At 45.7% G+C, this 15,941-nt stretch overlaps 1 protein-coding gene across 1 annotated transcript in view; it reads right to left on the reverse strand.

Annotated features, from left to right (window-relative positions):
• LOC146822013 (cysteine-rich secretory protein 2-like) overlaps positions 1–15,941 on the reverse strand; it is a 143,416-nt gene that overhangs the window by 94,742 nt on the left and 32,733 nt on the right. The window contains exon 4 of the mRNA XM_085613115.1: positions 673–763. Coding sequence (XP_085469241.1) covers positions 673–763 — 91 coding nt within the window. The remainder of the gene's footprint in view (positions 1–672; positions 764–15,941) is intronic.

Here is a 15,941-nt window from a genome sequence, read left to right on the forward strand (position 1 = left end):
CAATAGGTTTTAGGGGTGTTATAGTTAGCTGGACATTTCACTCGAACAAAACCATTGAAATTCCTCCGATATAGTTAGCTGTACTAACTACATCTCGCGCGCCCGCAATCCACTGCTGATGATGTCACATATTAGATCATTCATGACATGGTCAGTGACATCACTGATGACATCTTAAATGACATTATGTACACTTCCCCAGTTCGTAATTGGCACCGAAAGTTCTTGTGTTAGTTCTTTGTAGTCCTTTCTCTTGTCTTGTCCCTTCTGGAACCATCGTTTGGTTGGTCTCCACGCCCTTTGCAAACTAGCCCCTGGCTGTCTGAGGACCGTCCACAGTGAGTCACCCCAGCCATTAAGAAACAGCGCCTGCCAAGGAAATATCTCCACAATCAAGGCCTGGCCACTGAGAATAGACCCCTTGTAGCCCAGGAAACCTACTGGGCTGGTCAACTTTAGAGAAAAATCTTTCAACTGTAACATCACTTCATGGGAACATGTTCAGCAATATGTTTCTCTTCTTTTCCCCTTCTCTGCAGCCCCGGTCTAAAACATTATGACAATACTTTTGCAAAGCACTTAGAAGCAGCACTCTGGCATGCAGAGGTCAGTTAAAATGTTGTATGCATTAAAATAGGAATATACTGTATGATGTCATCATTTTGGACTTACTGCTAATTGTCCTTTCTTCTGGAGAACTGTGTTGGAAAATGCATTTCGCAGCAACCTTTTTTGCAGTCGCTGCCGCTTCGTTGCTCCACAACTGCAGTAAAAATTAAAACATATTATGTCACTTGTCTGTAAAAGTGGCTATTTCTTTCCTCATCCCATTTTTTGCAGTCGGAGTATTGAAACTAAATTCCACATATGTTATATACCAATAGTCAGTAAAGGATTACTTGGAAATCTCAAATCCAGATTACAGTGGCACTAATGGATTTTCTAAAAATAGAAGAAAGGAGAAGAAAGAACGCCCGAATACAGGGAGATCTTTATTGCGGTACAATTTGATTTCATAGCAGTGCACATTTTTAGTCTGACCACTGGCAGACCTCATGTCAATCAATCATACAACACATCACACAACTAAAGTGATTAGATTTCTAAAGCGAGATCTGGGGCAGATCAGAGACACAGAAAAGGGACTACAACGAAACTGCCAAAATAAAATCGCCATGAAAGAAGAGATATAATTTACTTCAATGGTAAATTATGAACTGTCTATTGAAAAGTCAGTCAACGTTGCATTTAGTAACTAGCATATCTTGGGCAAATGTGTGTAGACATCAGATAATACTGATTAATAGTGTAAAAGCTGCCGTCAATCGTAACATACACTAACGTACATCTTAAACTTTAAATAACCTTCATAACTTTAATAATCACTCACAAAATAACAAGTTTGATTCTGTGACAATCTAACATTTTTTGCAGCACACATAGGAGTAGATGTTGTTTGTTTTGATTATTTATTGACTGGCATAGGAGTAAGGTGATTTCAGAAACAATGGTATTGAAGGTGTTTCGGCTAAAATCAGAACACTGGCCCAAACTGAGATAAGCAAGCTGGCACACTTGAGGTAGAAGAATGGCACAGCATTCACAGCCCCTATATACAAATACCACTCATTTTTATACACAATGACAAATTAAGGTATCATTCTGGCTACCTCCCAATTACCTTTGTAAAGGAAGACTGTGCCTGTTATGAAAATACCAAACTCTGATGCTCTAGAAGTTTAGTAATCTAGAGAGGAACCACATATCTACCCACAAGTAGATAATAACACTAGGGATGCTAATTTAATAACTTCTGTATTCTCGGGTTCAAGTCCATCATTTACATTTGTGCTGTAAATATAAGCAATATACAAATGTATTTATTTTATTTATGGGTTTGTATAGCGCTAGAATCGACTCCAAAGGAGTATCTCTGCGCTTTGGGCCAGGTTATTCAACTGTTCATTTCAGAATAAGGGAGAGCTGCACTAGATCTCATTTTTGAACAACAAAGTTTTGAGCTGTTTTCTAAATTTCAGATGATCGGGACATAGTCGTAGAGTTAGCGGGAGATTATTCCACAAAATTGGTCCCATCACTGATAGGGCTCTACCACCATGTCTAGCCTTCTTGGCACGTGGTACTGCCAACAGATGACTGTTGCTAGATCTAAGGGTCCTGGTAGGGGTGTAAGGAATGAATTTCTTTTCCAGATTCCAAAGAACAAATACATTGTGCAATAACTTGCACTACTTAAAGTGCTTAATTTGTAATAGAATAAGTGCGAGGGATTTACGTTTTACTGTTAAGCCAATGGCTGTAACTACTGAATTTCGGCGTGCCAGATAACTAGGCGTAGTCTTGATTACACTTCATGCCTTTTTAGTTCACCACAAAACACTCCACGCCTTTTTATCTAACACTTGAAGGTTCCTGTTTTTACCATTTGCTCTTCTTTGCTCTGGGTCAAAGTCTGATGAAGGAAAATAAGTGCTGGTCCCCATAAATGAGTGCTGGTGGGTGCCACCTACAGCCACACGCTCAAATTCAGCACTGACTACTAATATATCTGCATTCATTAAATAATGTGTTTATAATACTCATGTAAAGGCATTTAGACCTGGATTTGCATAATTTAAAGAAAATAAGCAGGAATGACTCACTGGTAATTAGGAGTACTCACCACAAATTAACTCTGTCCCACTTAGGAGAAGTTGATAAGGGTTAGAAGAAATTGTAGCCTGAACACAGATTTTCATGATTCTCCAATGGTTGAGGAAGTAGGTTTCATACCAGCGAGAACAATTAAAATGTGTAAACTCAAACTAAAAAGCAACCCACAAGACATGATAGGAGGATTACTTTAAAGACAGATTAAAACATATGAACCAAGTTGAAGAAATTGATCAACTTGTCACTTCTTACAACAGAGACATACAAAACTGTGCTAGTTAGTATGGGGATCCCTCCAGCGCTGGGGTGAACCTAGTAAAACACAAGATCCATCATGAGCTGCTGCAAGATGGCCATCTGGAGTAGGCTGATCTACAGATGTTCTGATGACATAGACACACCTAGATCCTATGCCAGAATGGAAAAGTAAGATGGCAACACATGGGTTACTATTAGAACCACCAACACTGTGAGTATGTGAGGGCCTGAATTTAGTGATGCAGCATATGACTCCTTTTACAGATGGGGCCAGAGTGGTAATGGTCTCAGAGAGGGAGTCATACAAGTCCATTAAATGTGTTTTACTCTAAGAAGTTATAAGGGTGGACAGGGCATTCCCACAATGACCCATCCGTCCGTTAGTGCCTGTATTGATCTACAGAACACTGACCTTTATGCTTCTACAGCCAGGGGAATACCCTTGTGATGCCATTGTTGCAAGGAGATGAGTCACATCGGGGACTCGTTTGATCAAAAGAAGGAAAGGGAAGCACAGCTTGGGTGTTACCTATGTAGATGCACTCATCGAAGGCTGTGAAAGACCATTATGGTTGCTTCCCTCTGAGAGTGTATTTATATATTGGACAATATGCACTATTCTGAAATATCTGAAGGGGTCTAATGTCCAATTGCGTTCTCCTTGTGGGAGGTTAACGCACACCCATGAGCACCACATCAAATGATCTTGCCAATCAGAAAGCCAAAGTCTGTTCTTGTTTGGGTGGAAAGATAAAGTTCCTGGACTGTAAATTTCAAAGGTGTGGAATTATAATGATCTGTTTATGTTCTTTGTGCTCAGGGACACCAGGGAACACCTCACACAGGAGATAGCTCACCACGTTCTCGCCACAGAGTTTACAGAGCCATCCAGTCCTGTTCTCTGCATTCACACAACTACTGGTCACATCTCCATGTGAAAGAGAGCAGCTCCCTAGTCCAGGGGCTTATTTCAAAGATGGAGATTCAGAGAGCATAAAGGGCTAAAGTGAATGAACGTCTGTGCAAGAGCAGACTGGCTCTTACACTTCTGAGAAAAACTTCTTCAGGAGTTACTCAGGAGATACCCTTTGGGTGACAGAAGGTTGGGAGGTGGCAGTAACATTTCCTGTGATTAACAAGAAGTCACAGAGGCTCAATGGGTAAGTAAAGTAAGTCCAAACCATCAATCCTGTAGACACTCAATTAAGGGGAGGACAGTCATTAGATGCTGGTGCTGAGCCATCAACCACCCCTTCCATGTCTATCTTAACACTTTCAACCAACTTCCAATACGCGCATTCCGCCCAGTCATCTAATGGAAGCCATAGAGCTAGTAGGCTGTGCACTATATAATTGGCAATAAAATTAGGGACAAGTGAAATTAGAATCACCAGAACTCCAAGTGGCTTATCATAGAAACCTGTGAATCGGTGATGGTGTCACATATCAAATTATGAAACTTGACTTGGTAGCTAATTAGCATAGCACTTTCTTCTTTCTCTAGTGATAAGGAGGACTTGAGGCCAACCCAGGCCTTTTTTAAGCACGTGCATCAGCTGGAAAAGAGGTCCCTGCACCCCTGCCTTTCGGTTGGCCCTTGATGGGGAACCATCTACTGCACATCTGCCTCTGGGATGGCCCTGGATGATAGCAAGTGCCACAAAAGTGCTAGAGTGGATGTCCCTGTGCATCTGCCTCTTGGTTGTAGCCGGAAGCTGCATGAGAGGCATTTCACATCTGACTGTTACAAACTGACCCCACCCCACCTGTAAGCTGGTTTCTGCGAATCTGCCTTTTGCAGGCTCCCCCCCTGTGTGAAGGCAGGGTCCCACACATCTGACTTCTGTAAACTAGCCTCTGCATTGGAGCAGGTCCCTGCACATCTACCTCCTACAGGGTGACCCCTAAATGAGAATAGATCCCTGGACATCTAACTCCCACATGCTGGCCCCTGCAGCAGAGCAGGTCCCTGTACATCTGCCTCCTGTAAACGAGCCCCTGAATTCAAGAAGGACACTGCACATCTGTGTCCTGTAAACTAGCCCCTAAATTAGAGCAGGTACCTGCACATCTTCCTCCTGCAGGCTATCTCCTGAATGGGAGCTGGCCCTGCACATCTGCCTCCAGGCTGGTTCCTGATTAAAAAGCACATCTCCTTCCCGAGCTGGTCCTGCTTGCTCAGAAAAGAGAATTGAATTTACAGCGATGGTGTTACACGGATCCTCCAGTTTCCCACATGACCTGTCGATATTCCAGTCCAGCAGTTCAGGTTATTTCTTTAGATTGTTGTGTTTGTGGGGAAAGGAAGATGGCGGATTGACTCCGCTTCGAGAAGCAGTGCCTGACGAGGGCTCCTGAACTTTAAACACATTCTGTGCTACTGAGGCTAGAAACGCGGCGCTACAAGCTGAGACCGGCTAAGGCACTGACAGCAGCAATAACCAGCAATAACCAGCTTCTTGAATAAAAGAAATCAAGTCCTTTATAAACAAGCATTTGCAATGCAATAGGTCTCGCATTTACACGAGTTTAAGCTATTGGCATTGTAAATGACAATGCCTTTTATTTATGTTCAAAAAACAAAAATAAAAGGCATTGTCATTTGCAATGTCAATAGCTCAAACTCGCGTAAATGCGAGGCCAATGCTTGTTTAACATAACGGCTGTGGTTAGTGAGGAGGTGTTCAATTGAGTCAAGCAGAGATCCACAGCGTGCACCACTAATGTCAGACACTTCCAGCTCAGTCCTGCGCTTGAGTCTAAAGCCGGACCGCTGCGACTTCGACCCCTATAGAAACTTGAAGATGTTCTGCAATCATTGTCTGTACAATCTTGTAATCTAGATCTGTGTAACTATATCAGAGATGGCTAAAAATACACATGGAAGGTGCTCATGTAAAGCGCTCTGAAGCCCTTGGGCCAAGCTCATGCTACATAAACTGCAAAAAGAAACATAACACCGGACAGAATTATTTGTTATTTAACCTCATTTTCCGTCTCGACTTCTTAATGTAAACAGATCTTCATGTCTCTATGTTCACATGCTGGTTGCATATCATGTTACTCTGTGCAGCGCTCAATGAATTGAAAAAGATAAACTATATGAGCTATCTAAACCCCAGGGCTAGTGCTCGGGTCAGAAAAGCCAGTAAAGCAAGACCTCCCCTAAAAAATATAGGGCCTCTCTACTTTTTTATTTTATTTTCTTTTTTTACAACTTAAGTACTGCACTGGCCCCAAACTCTGCCCCACATAAGGCATAGTAAAACCACACAGCTCTTACAACCAATCATAGAGAACCAGCTGTAACCCATCAGAACAGTTTCAATGGTATTATGTAAAGCTAGCGGCAGGTGCGGGCTATTATACACATGCTAGTTAAGAAGACATGAAACCCACCCACGAGGGTAATTAGCTTACTTCGCATTACACACGCTCACGTTTCAGACTCCATCACACATACAGAGAGGCGTGGGGTTCCCAGCGCTGCACCCCCTCTGAAAAGACATCCAGGCACTAATTGCTGTCTATTTTACTTCTTTTCATTTGGTACGCCTAGCGTGAGTAGAATGTAATTTTACTAATTACTAATAACCCAGTACAGTCTGAAGAGTCATGCGGGCGGGGGGTGGGCTGTACCCAGGCCCCACCTTGGATGGTTAACATTCCGCCGGAGTCTCTCACGCAGAACAAAGGGAAAGACAAATGCTGCTTACATTTTTTACAAGGCAGGGTCCCTGCCTTGCATGTTGGGCAAATCCCGATTTAATCAGAGGCCAGCCGGGGGGGGAGGGTGAGAGGGCGGAAGGTGGAATGGTGGTGTAAACTCGAAAGGGAGGAAGGCGCAATCTCAGGAAGAAAGGGGAAGTGAGAGTGGAGTGAAGGGGAGGGAAGGAGGAAGAAAGATGAGGGACATGTGAAGAGGGAGGGAGATATAATGGAACGGCTCCGGTGATAGGCAAGCAGGTAGAACGAGAGGGAAAGACGAGGGGGAGAATGGAAAAGAGAAAAAAGTGAAACTCGGAAGTCGTATAAGGGAGGGGGTAGGGGAGAGAGGCAGGCAGGCTAGCAAATGGTGTGCACTTTCACGGCCGTTTTGATATCCGCAGTGGCTGCGAGGCTCACTGAGGACATCAAAGCGGCCGCGAAAGTGATCACGCAGGCTGCCAAATGGTGCGCGCGCCCGGCGCACATGCACTGTATTTGGAGGCCTGAAAGCACTCGTTTGCACTTCCAGATCTCCCATTTACAAAAGCTCACGCGAGAGCAGCGCTAAAGCGCTGGCTCAGGTGAGACCTAAAAAGGAGAAAAGTATAGCCTACCTCCTATGTTGCGGCAGGACGCACGTCACTTTCTCCTGTCTGGGAACACTCGCAGCTGTGTTCATCGTCGGCGGGTTTGCTGCTGCTTGGTTCTCTTCTGGCCTGGCTTATCGGCTTGTTCTCCCTGCGATCAATAATTTATGGCTCCTCCGTAAGGCTAATCCAGTGCGGGCTGGCTGCACAACTCGGAACTCGGCGGCAATCACTCTGCCTAACCCAGCATCCAGCCTGGCAGAGGAGCAGAGTAACGCGCACTGGGGAAAAAACCGATTCCGCAAGTGGGGATGCCAGTCCTGAAACTAATCAATTCAGGAAAAGTTACGGACCTGCTCGCAGCTACGCCATAGATTACCATGGCAGAGGCAGTCTTGGAAGCAGTGCAACGGGATATCATCGATTCACGTGAAGGCATACCGGCGGCTGTGAGCCGAGTGGAATCTCCGGCAGACTCAGATAATGGCTCTGGGAAGGACACTAATCTACAACCTGATCGCTATTCCAGTGCCGGATCTTCCGACTCTCCACAACAGGTAAATGGATGCAGTCAACCATGTCTATTATAGAAATGAATGGCAATGCTAGTGTTTATGTGGGTGCTGCTGCTCCTGATCCTGATCCTGCTTCTGTCTTTATCTCAGCTAAGCAAATTACTAAACAAACTACTTACAGCATTCAAGTATGTGAGTTGGATGAAACTGAATCGGACATAGTATTTACACCTTCGGCTCAACATGTGCTTCCACTGATAAAAGCTGCTTTCACTGAGCCTGTGAATGGTGCTTCAGGTGCTTCGGCGATTTCTGGTGTTGACACGTTATTTACCCAAGCAGCGGATCTAACACGGCCATTACCTCCCAAGCCTATAGATGCCAATATTGCCAATATTGACGATTCGTTGGATTTTTCGGCTGAAGCGGCTGATTCTCAGTCCTCTAAGAAGAAGAAAAAGCACAATGCCAAGCTCTTTAAACAAAGTAAAACTGTTTGTAAAACTACAACTGTAAATGGCATTTTCTTGATCCAACAGCAAGGGTATTCCATCAGCTCAACACGGCCTTAGGCACCTGCTAAAACCCAAGACACCCCACTTCGCAAATGGGTGACTGCGAAGGGAGACGTTAATACATTAGGCTATAGGGGGGTGGAAATCCGTTTGCTGCTGGCGTTCTGTCTACCTCCCCATCTGACGATATATCTAATGGCAACAAGGCAAAGAGCTCGAGCTGTCATGAGGCGGATCCCCCTGATAGGATACATTCACCTAAGGATACTTCTATTCCTGCATCTGCAAAGTTGGTAGGCTCTACAAACTTCTCAGTTATGATACCAATCTTGAAACCTTCACTAACCTCAATTATGCAGGTACTAACTACACAAAGAGCTGAAGCACAGGGACACTTTATACAGCTAAAGGCAGATAATATTGTTATCCATCAATCTCTGGCGGCAGTAACCGGCCAGATGGCGCACCTTACAACTGATCTTTCTGTTCTGCAGCAAAAGCTATCTGATAACGAAGATGCTGTATCATACTAAACTAGTCCAGGAGCACGATACTCAACTCTCTGCTCTACTAGGAAAAGTAGAGGATCTTGAGAACCGCCAGCGCCGGTATAACCTGCAAATTTTCGGAATACCGGAATGCCGAGAAGGGTCGGATCCTCGAACATTTATCTTTCAGACTTTCCAGAAGGCTTTCCCTGATCTAGCAGACTGGGATTGGATTCCCAAATCCAACGTGCTCATCGGTTACCCATCTTCTTGAATCAATCTGATCAGTCTAATCTTCGCCGTTCACGACCTATTCTTATCTATGGGGGCAATTTTCTACTCCGCCAAGCCATTGCTATCAAAACCCGATCTACTTCACCAGTTGTTGTTGATTCATTATCCATCGTAGCCAGATCTGACATATGTAAAACTACAATGGATAAGAGGTGGCGGATGAAACTACTCATTGATCCATTGAAGTCTTTAGGGGCTACAGTTTATCTACAGGAGCCTGCTCGTTTGAAAGTCATCAAGGATGGCCGCTCACAGATTTTTCATACAGAACAGGAAGCAAAACTGGTACTCAATAACTTGCAACTGAACTCTAAATAGTAATGCAGTCTTAAAATTCTGAATTATAATTTCTTGGGATACTTGCTGTTGAGCTTGAACCTAATTATTGCAGGGTCACCTTCATCTATTTACTTATGTATATACTATCTAGTCTCTACCACAGAGCTTTCAATATATGTCTTACTATATAGCTTTTCGGGGGCACTGCTTCCGTATGTTGTCCATGTTGGACAACAGGATGGAGGGGCAGATTCCTTTCTTGGGACATGGGATGGATGGGTGGGCAATTGTTCATGGGATTGGGGGGTGGACAGTATTTGGTGGTGCTCCATTGAAAACTTTTCACATTGGGGGTGTGAAAGACAGAGGGGTCAGATTCAAATTATAGATAAAAGCGAGACAAAAAGATATAACTGCTATTCTTGTAAGTATTGTACTTTTATTTCTTAGCAGAGAATGCTCCAAAATCTCAAGGTCTCATTTTTAGCTCCTAGATTTTGGGGGGGAACTGTAACTCATGTATGTATCGATGGGGTCAATAAAATGTTTTAGCTGGAATGTTTCTGGCTTAAACGCAGCTATTTAACGTCAACTGGTCAGAGAGGAGCTTAGGGCGTACAGGCCACACCTGGTAGTATTGGTTGAGACACATTTGATTTAAAAGGACTGGGCTTTGTATAAACAGTTAGGTCTCAAGGGTTTAGATTGTACCTCACAGGGGACAGCTATTAGAGGCATAGCAATCCTTAAAGCTAAACACTTGGTCTGTAAAAAACTTAAACAAGCTTCTGACCCAGGTGGCAGATGGGTCATAATAAAGCTTGAAATCCATACCAGAAAGATTGTCCTTTGTGCTATATATGGTCCAAATCAGGACAACCCTACTTTATTTAATAAACTAATGGGGTTGCTTCACCGTGGACCTGTGGGCGTATCGTTGACTCCTGTCGCTTGTTCTGCTTTGTGTGCCCTGAACGCTGAGCGCGCTGCCCTGCTGATTCCTGTGTCCCCCGCCGCTGCAAGCACCAACAGCGGTCGCCGAGTGGGGACAAACTACGTTTCCCAGCAGCCTGTGCGCCCAGAGACCCGCCCACAACCTTTCCCGCGCCAGGAGGCGCTTCAAAATCCGGCGCTTCCTCGGCAGAGCGGGTTGCTTCACCGTGGACCTGTGGGCGTATCGTTGACTCCTGTCGCTTGTTCTGCTTTGTGTGCCCTGAGCGCTGAGCGTGCTGCCCTGCTGATTCCTGTGTCCCCCGCCGCCGCAAGCACCAACAGCGGTCGCCGAGTGGGGACAAACTACGTTTCCCAGCAGCCTGTGCGCCCAGAGACCCGCCCACAACCTTTCCCGCGCCAGGAGGCGCTTCAAAATCCGGCGCTTCCTCGGCAGAGCGGGTTGCTTCACCGTGGACCTGTGGGCGTATCGTTGACTCCTGTCGCTTGCTCTGCTTTGTGTGCCCTGAGCGCTGAGCGCGCTGCCCTGCTGATTCCTGTGTCCCCCGCCGCCGCAAACACCAACAGCGGTCGCCGAGTAGCGACAAACTACGTTTCCCAGCAGCCTGTGCGCCCAGAGATCCGCCCACAACCTTTCCCGCGCCAGGAGGCGCTTCAAAACCCGGCGCTTCCTCGGCAGAGCGGGTTGCTTCACCGTGGACCTGTGGGCGTATCGTTGACTCCTGTCGCTTGTTCTGCTTTGTGTGCCCTGAGCGCTGAGCGCGCTGCCCTGCTGATTCCTGTGTCCCCCGCCGCCGCAAGCACCAACAGCGGTCGCCGAGTGGCGACAAACTACGTTTCCCAGCAGCTTGTGCGCCCAGAGACCCGCCCACAACCTTTCCCGCGCCAGGAGGCGCTTCAAAATCCGGCGCTTCCTCGGCAGAGCGGGTTGCTTCACCGTGGACCTGTGGGCGTATCGTTGACTCCTGTCGCTTGTTCTGCTTTGTGTGCCCTGAGCGCTGAGCGCGCTGCCCTGCTGATTCCTGTGTCCCCCGCCGCCGCAAGCACCAACAGCGGTCGCCGAGTGGGGACAAACTACGTTTCCCAGCAGCCTGTGCGCCCAGAGACCCGCCCACAACCTTTCCCGTGCTAGGAGGCGCTTCAAAATCCGGCGCTTCCTTCGCGTCGCGGGACGCGCGTGGGCGTCGCCGGGCTGAGCCCGGGCAGAGGGCGGGCCAATACTCTTGGTCTTCGAGTTAAGATCAGGACTCCGCCATATTTGCCAGAGGACAGTGGAGATAAGTCACAGGGGCGTTTGGGGGTTATCCATTGTTAGGTTGCACATCGGACAATACCCACTGATTTGTGTTTGCAATTGGTTAGTCACATGTGGTCTAAGGGATAAAGTATTTATTATAGTGGTTGTTATACGATATCACAAACCCGCTAGGCCAAAGTGACGCCATGGGGAAAACCAAAAAACACCACAGTAGAATAGGGGGAGGAGTAAAGGGAACCCTAGACGCATTTATCACACGAGCAGAATCATTGTTAACACACGAAATATTACTGACGGAGCGTAGGTTATCCCTCGACTCCCTCCTGGCACATAAACGATCCTCGCTGGGGACAATTGCTGAGTGTGTCACACCTGGGGTGAGTACCCCTGAAGGTCAGGGTACCTCCGCCCATAGTAATACCCAGCATGTTACCACAGTACAAGTTCACACAAAGTCGATAGGAGATGGGGAACAAGAGTTAATAATACCGGAGGGGTCTTTAACTCCCTCTCGCCAACATCACACCTCACCCCCGAGACTGAATGTAACTGCGTCAGGAGATGTTGAGCCAGAAACCCCGGGTAATAGGGAAATTGGAGATGCAGAACAGAATGGGATTACTACTGGGGGGGAGAGGGAACCTGACACCTCAATAGAGAGGGAAAGAGAAGTGATTACCCGCTCTAAAAAGGCGTTACTGGTGCCAGACCCCACCCTAGTTACCGGCCCCAGTGTGAATGCAAGGTCCCCGGTTATCTCATATCGTAAAGGAACGGAAAAAACTAGAAATGTAAATAAATTGAAAAAAGGAGCCCCCAGGAAAGAACCGTTAGTCACTGAGGACGTAAGAACTCGGCCAACTTGTACACAATGTGAAACCTGCTCTTCGGTAAATAGGAAGGAATGGTCACAGGAGATATTGAAAGTATTAGAGTCCAACATAGAAGTCCTTCTCCTTAAACATTTGGCCCCTTTAGTGGAACACATTAAGAAAATTGAGGAGAAAGTAAACAGGGTGTTAGATACACAAAATGGGGAACACCCAGTGGCCCAATTAACTAAGAGTCAGGAAGGGTTGGGGAGCGTGTCGTGTCCTGCCAGCGCCGACACAAATAATAGTAGGTTGGCAGGGAACAACCCGAGAGCTGCCCCTATAGCGAGCAAGGACAAAGATACATTCTCCAACAGCGTACCCCCTAGAGCACAACAGGAGGGTAAGAATAAAGGGCTGGCAATAGCTCACAGTCTGTCTGAAGCACAGGTGCAGAATACCCCGAGTCTGCAGACTCTGGACCTGCCTCCAGCCTCTTGCCCTTACACAATAGTCCTGGTGGGAGTCCCAGCCCATAATTGTGACAGAGAAGAGCCTACAAGTTCCCTGATCAATAAGACTAATCATTGGTTGTATAACAACGTGAAGGGAGCCAAGCTGAGGAATACCCAAATTCTCATGGCAAGAAGGGTAGCCTGGGTTGGACCATCAGAGAAAAAATTCCCAGGATACTGTGTTATTGTTAACTTCAGAGACCCGCAAATGGTAAAAGAATTACTTGCTTCTAGTTGTGGGTTCTTTGATAGAGGATCGACAATAAAAATGCTTCCACTTAATTTCTTCTATAGGGACCACTTAACCGAGTCACGACAAACGACTTGGAGAAGAAGGGTAATACCTATTACAAGAACTAATAGTCCGTGGCACGGCCCAAACCGGTTCACCCCATTATGTGAGGCAGCAGTGATGGACGAACTTGATTGACCGGCCCATGAAGAGCACTTAGAGCCCCCATCCCCTTCAGCTAATTCAATGCAAAAGGAGATTGGGGATATCACGGGAAATATCCCTGCACCTACCACCGGGCAAAACGAAATTACACCAAATCCCGTAGTTAATAGCTTGGTTTTGGGAGGGACTTGCCCTGTAGGATTCCCCGATCAAAAACAGTCTACCCTAGTCAGGACGACGATAAATAAAGAGGCTGAGGAACTCAGGGTGGTTTCATGGAATATTGCAGGAATCTCAACCAAGCTAAAAAACAAGGAATGGTTGGATTTCAGTCAGAAATTTCATATTATTTGTCTACAAGAAACGTGGGAGACGGAGAGTAGTGCTGCACACCTAGAGGGATATAAAATGTTTTTCGTACCTGCTCGGAAATCTAGCATGGGAAGAGCGAAAGGAGGACTAATAACATATGTCTCTCTCGCGTTACAAGGGACCTGGGAGGTTTTGGGCTGGAGTTCGGATAATTTACAGGGTATCAGTTACTGCAGGAAGGGCTTAAGTTTTGTTTTAATAAATTTTTATAATGCGGTCCAGCCAACGCAGAGGCTGAATGAGCTCGAGGATAGATTGTCAGATCTACATTCCAGGGGAAATAATCCCCCAACCCTGATCTTGGTGGGCGACTTTAATTGCCACCAATGCCCACACTTAAAATGGGAAGGGGCTAAATGGGATTTTTGCCCATCTACCACGGATTGGCATCTAGAACATACACTGGAAGGTAGCAAATTGGGAAACATTCTGGGCACATATGATTTAATCCCTACGATGGACTTAATCAAGCCCAGCAATTCTAATATCATTAACCCAACGTTTAAAGGCAGGGGCAGGGATACAATTATTGATTTTATTTTTGTGTCACATTGTCTTAAATATAGGATCGTAGATTTTAGTATACAGATTAGCATTTTTAGTGACCACAACCCCTTGGTGTTGTCATTGATGGATGTGGACCCTGCCATTCAGGTAAGGTCCAGGATGACGAGGGGCAAATTGGAAGCTACCGACCAAGGCAGGCGCATACGCTGGTCAAATATAGATGGGGAAGCATTTTACAAAAAACTTATTGCATCCCCCGATAGTGGGATCTGGATGTGTTTAGACCAGGATGTCAAAGGCAAAAAATTGATAAATGTCTTTGTAAATATGGCAAGGGATATTGATAAGCTACTCAGGGCCAAATCATTACCTACGTCCAATCCTCAACCAAAATGGTTTGACAAAGCATGCTCCAGTGCTCAAAAAGAATTAAAACGGGCACTCAAAAAGGTACCGAAAGATAGGAGTAGGATAGAGGAATGTAGGGCCAGATATAAATTGGCCATAAAGAGGAGGAAACATACTATCCAATCTGAGGCTTGGGAGAATTTAAAGGAGGCAGCGGAGTTGAGAGAAATGTCTAAATTCTGGAAGGTGATAAATGACCCAATTTTCCAGCCACTAAATAGCGAGAAGATGGCTTGTAATATCCTTCCAGAAGAATGGGTTTCTCATTTCAGTAAGTTGTATAACCACGGCAGTGTAACTGCCCAACAAGTCACAGATATGGGTACTCTTCCAAACTCATGGGTGGAGTTCACAGTGGACGAGGTTAAAAATGGAATACTTGCCCTGACAAGAAACAAGGCCCCGGGGCCAGATGGGATTCCTCCAGATCTATTTTTATCACAGGTTGAGCTGTGGGCCCCTATACTAGTGAGAATCTTCAATACAGCTGTAGAAGAGGGATTGCCCAGGTCCTGGTCAACCGCCAATATTGTCCCCATATTTAAAAAGGGAAACAAGAGCAATCCACAATGTTACCGCCCGATTTCTTTAATCGATGTGTCGGCAAAGGTGCTAGGGAAGGTGATTCTAAATCGTTTAATGGACTGGGCGGAGGAAAAGGATATTATTACAGACACCCAGTACGGTTTTAGAACGGGCCGCTCAACATCAGACCAATGCCTCAACTTATATAACCTGGTCGCAAAATAAACTATGGTTGGTGAAGGCACAGTTTTTTTAGCCTTCATGGACCTGACAGCAGCCTTCGACCGGGTTAACCGAGGAAAATTATGGGAGACTTTAGAGTTGCTAGGGGTAGACTTAAGTTTGATATTCATTTTAAAAACATTGCACATGAATACCACAGCCCAGGTTAGGTATAGCAACGGGGGGAATCTCACCGATCACTTTTCCTGCACAGGGGGCGTGAGACAAGGATGCATACTGGCGCCTTTTTTATTCACACTGTACATAAATGGTCTGGATAAAGCTCTAAGAACATTGGGAGTTGACTGCCTGAGAGTGGCAAATAGAAGTATACCTGTCTTATTGTACGCGGATGACGCAGTACTCCTCTCGCGTACAGTGAGGGGACTGCAGTCTCTTATCGATGGCTTCTGTGAGTTTATGGCAAACCTAGATTTATCCCCTAACCTAACAAAATCCTACATCATGGAAGCAGGAAAAAGACCAACTAAAAATTTTATTTTCAAAATTGGGGGACACAAACTAGAGAAGGTCGAGGTTTTCAATTATTTAGGGATCATCTTCGATAAACACCTCAATTTTAATACACTAATTACAGAAAAATGCAAGCAGCATGTGAGCATAATGGGCTCAATCATGAACCGAGCCGTGAGATTA

This window comes from Triturus cristatus, chromosome 6 (assembly GCF_964204655.1).
Source record: "Triturus cristatus chromosome 6, aTriCri1.1, whole genome shotgun sequence".
In the NCBI taxonomy this organism is placed as follows: domain Eukaryota; kingdom Metazoa; phylum Chordata; class Amphibia; order Caudata; family Salamandridae; genus Triturus; species Triturus cristatus.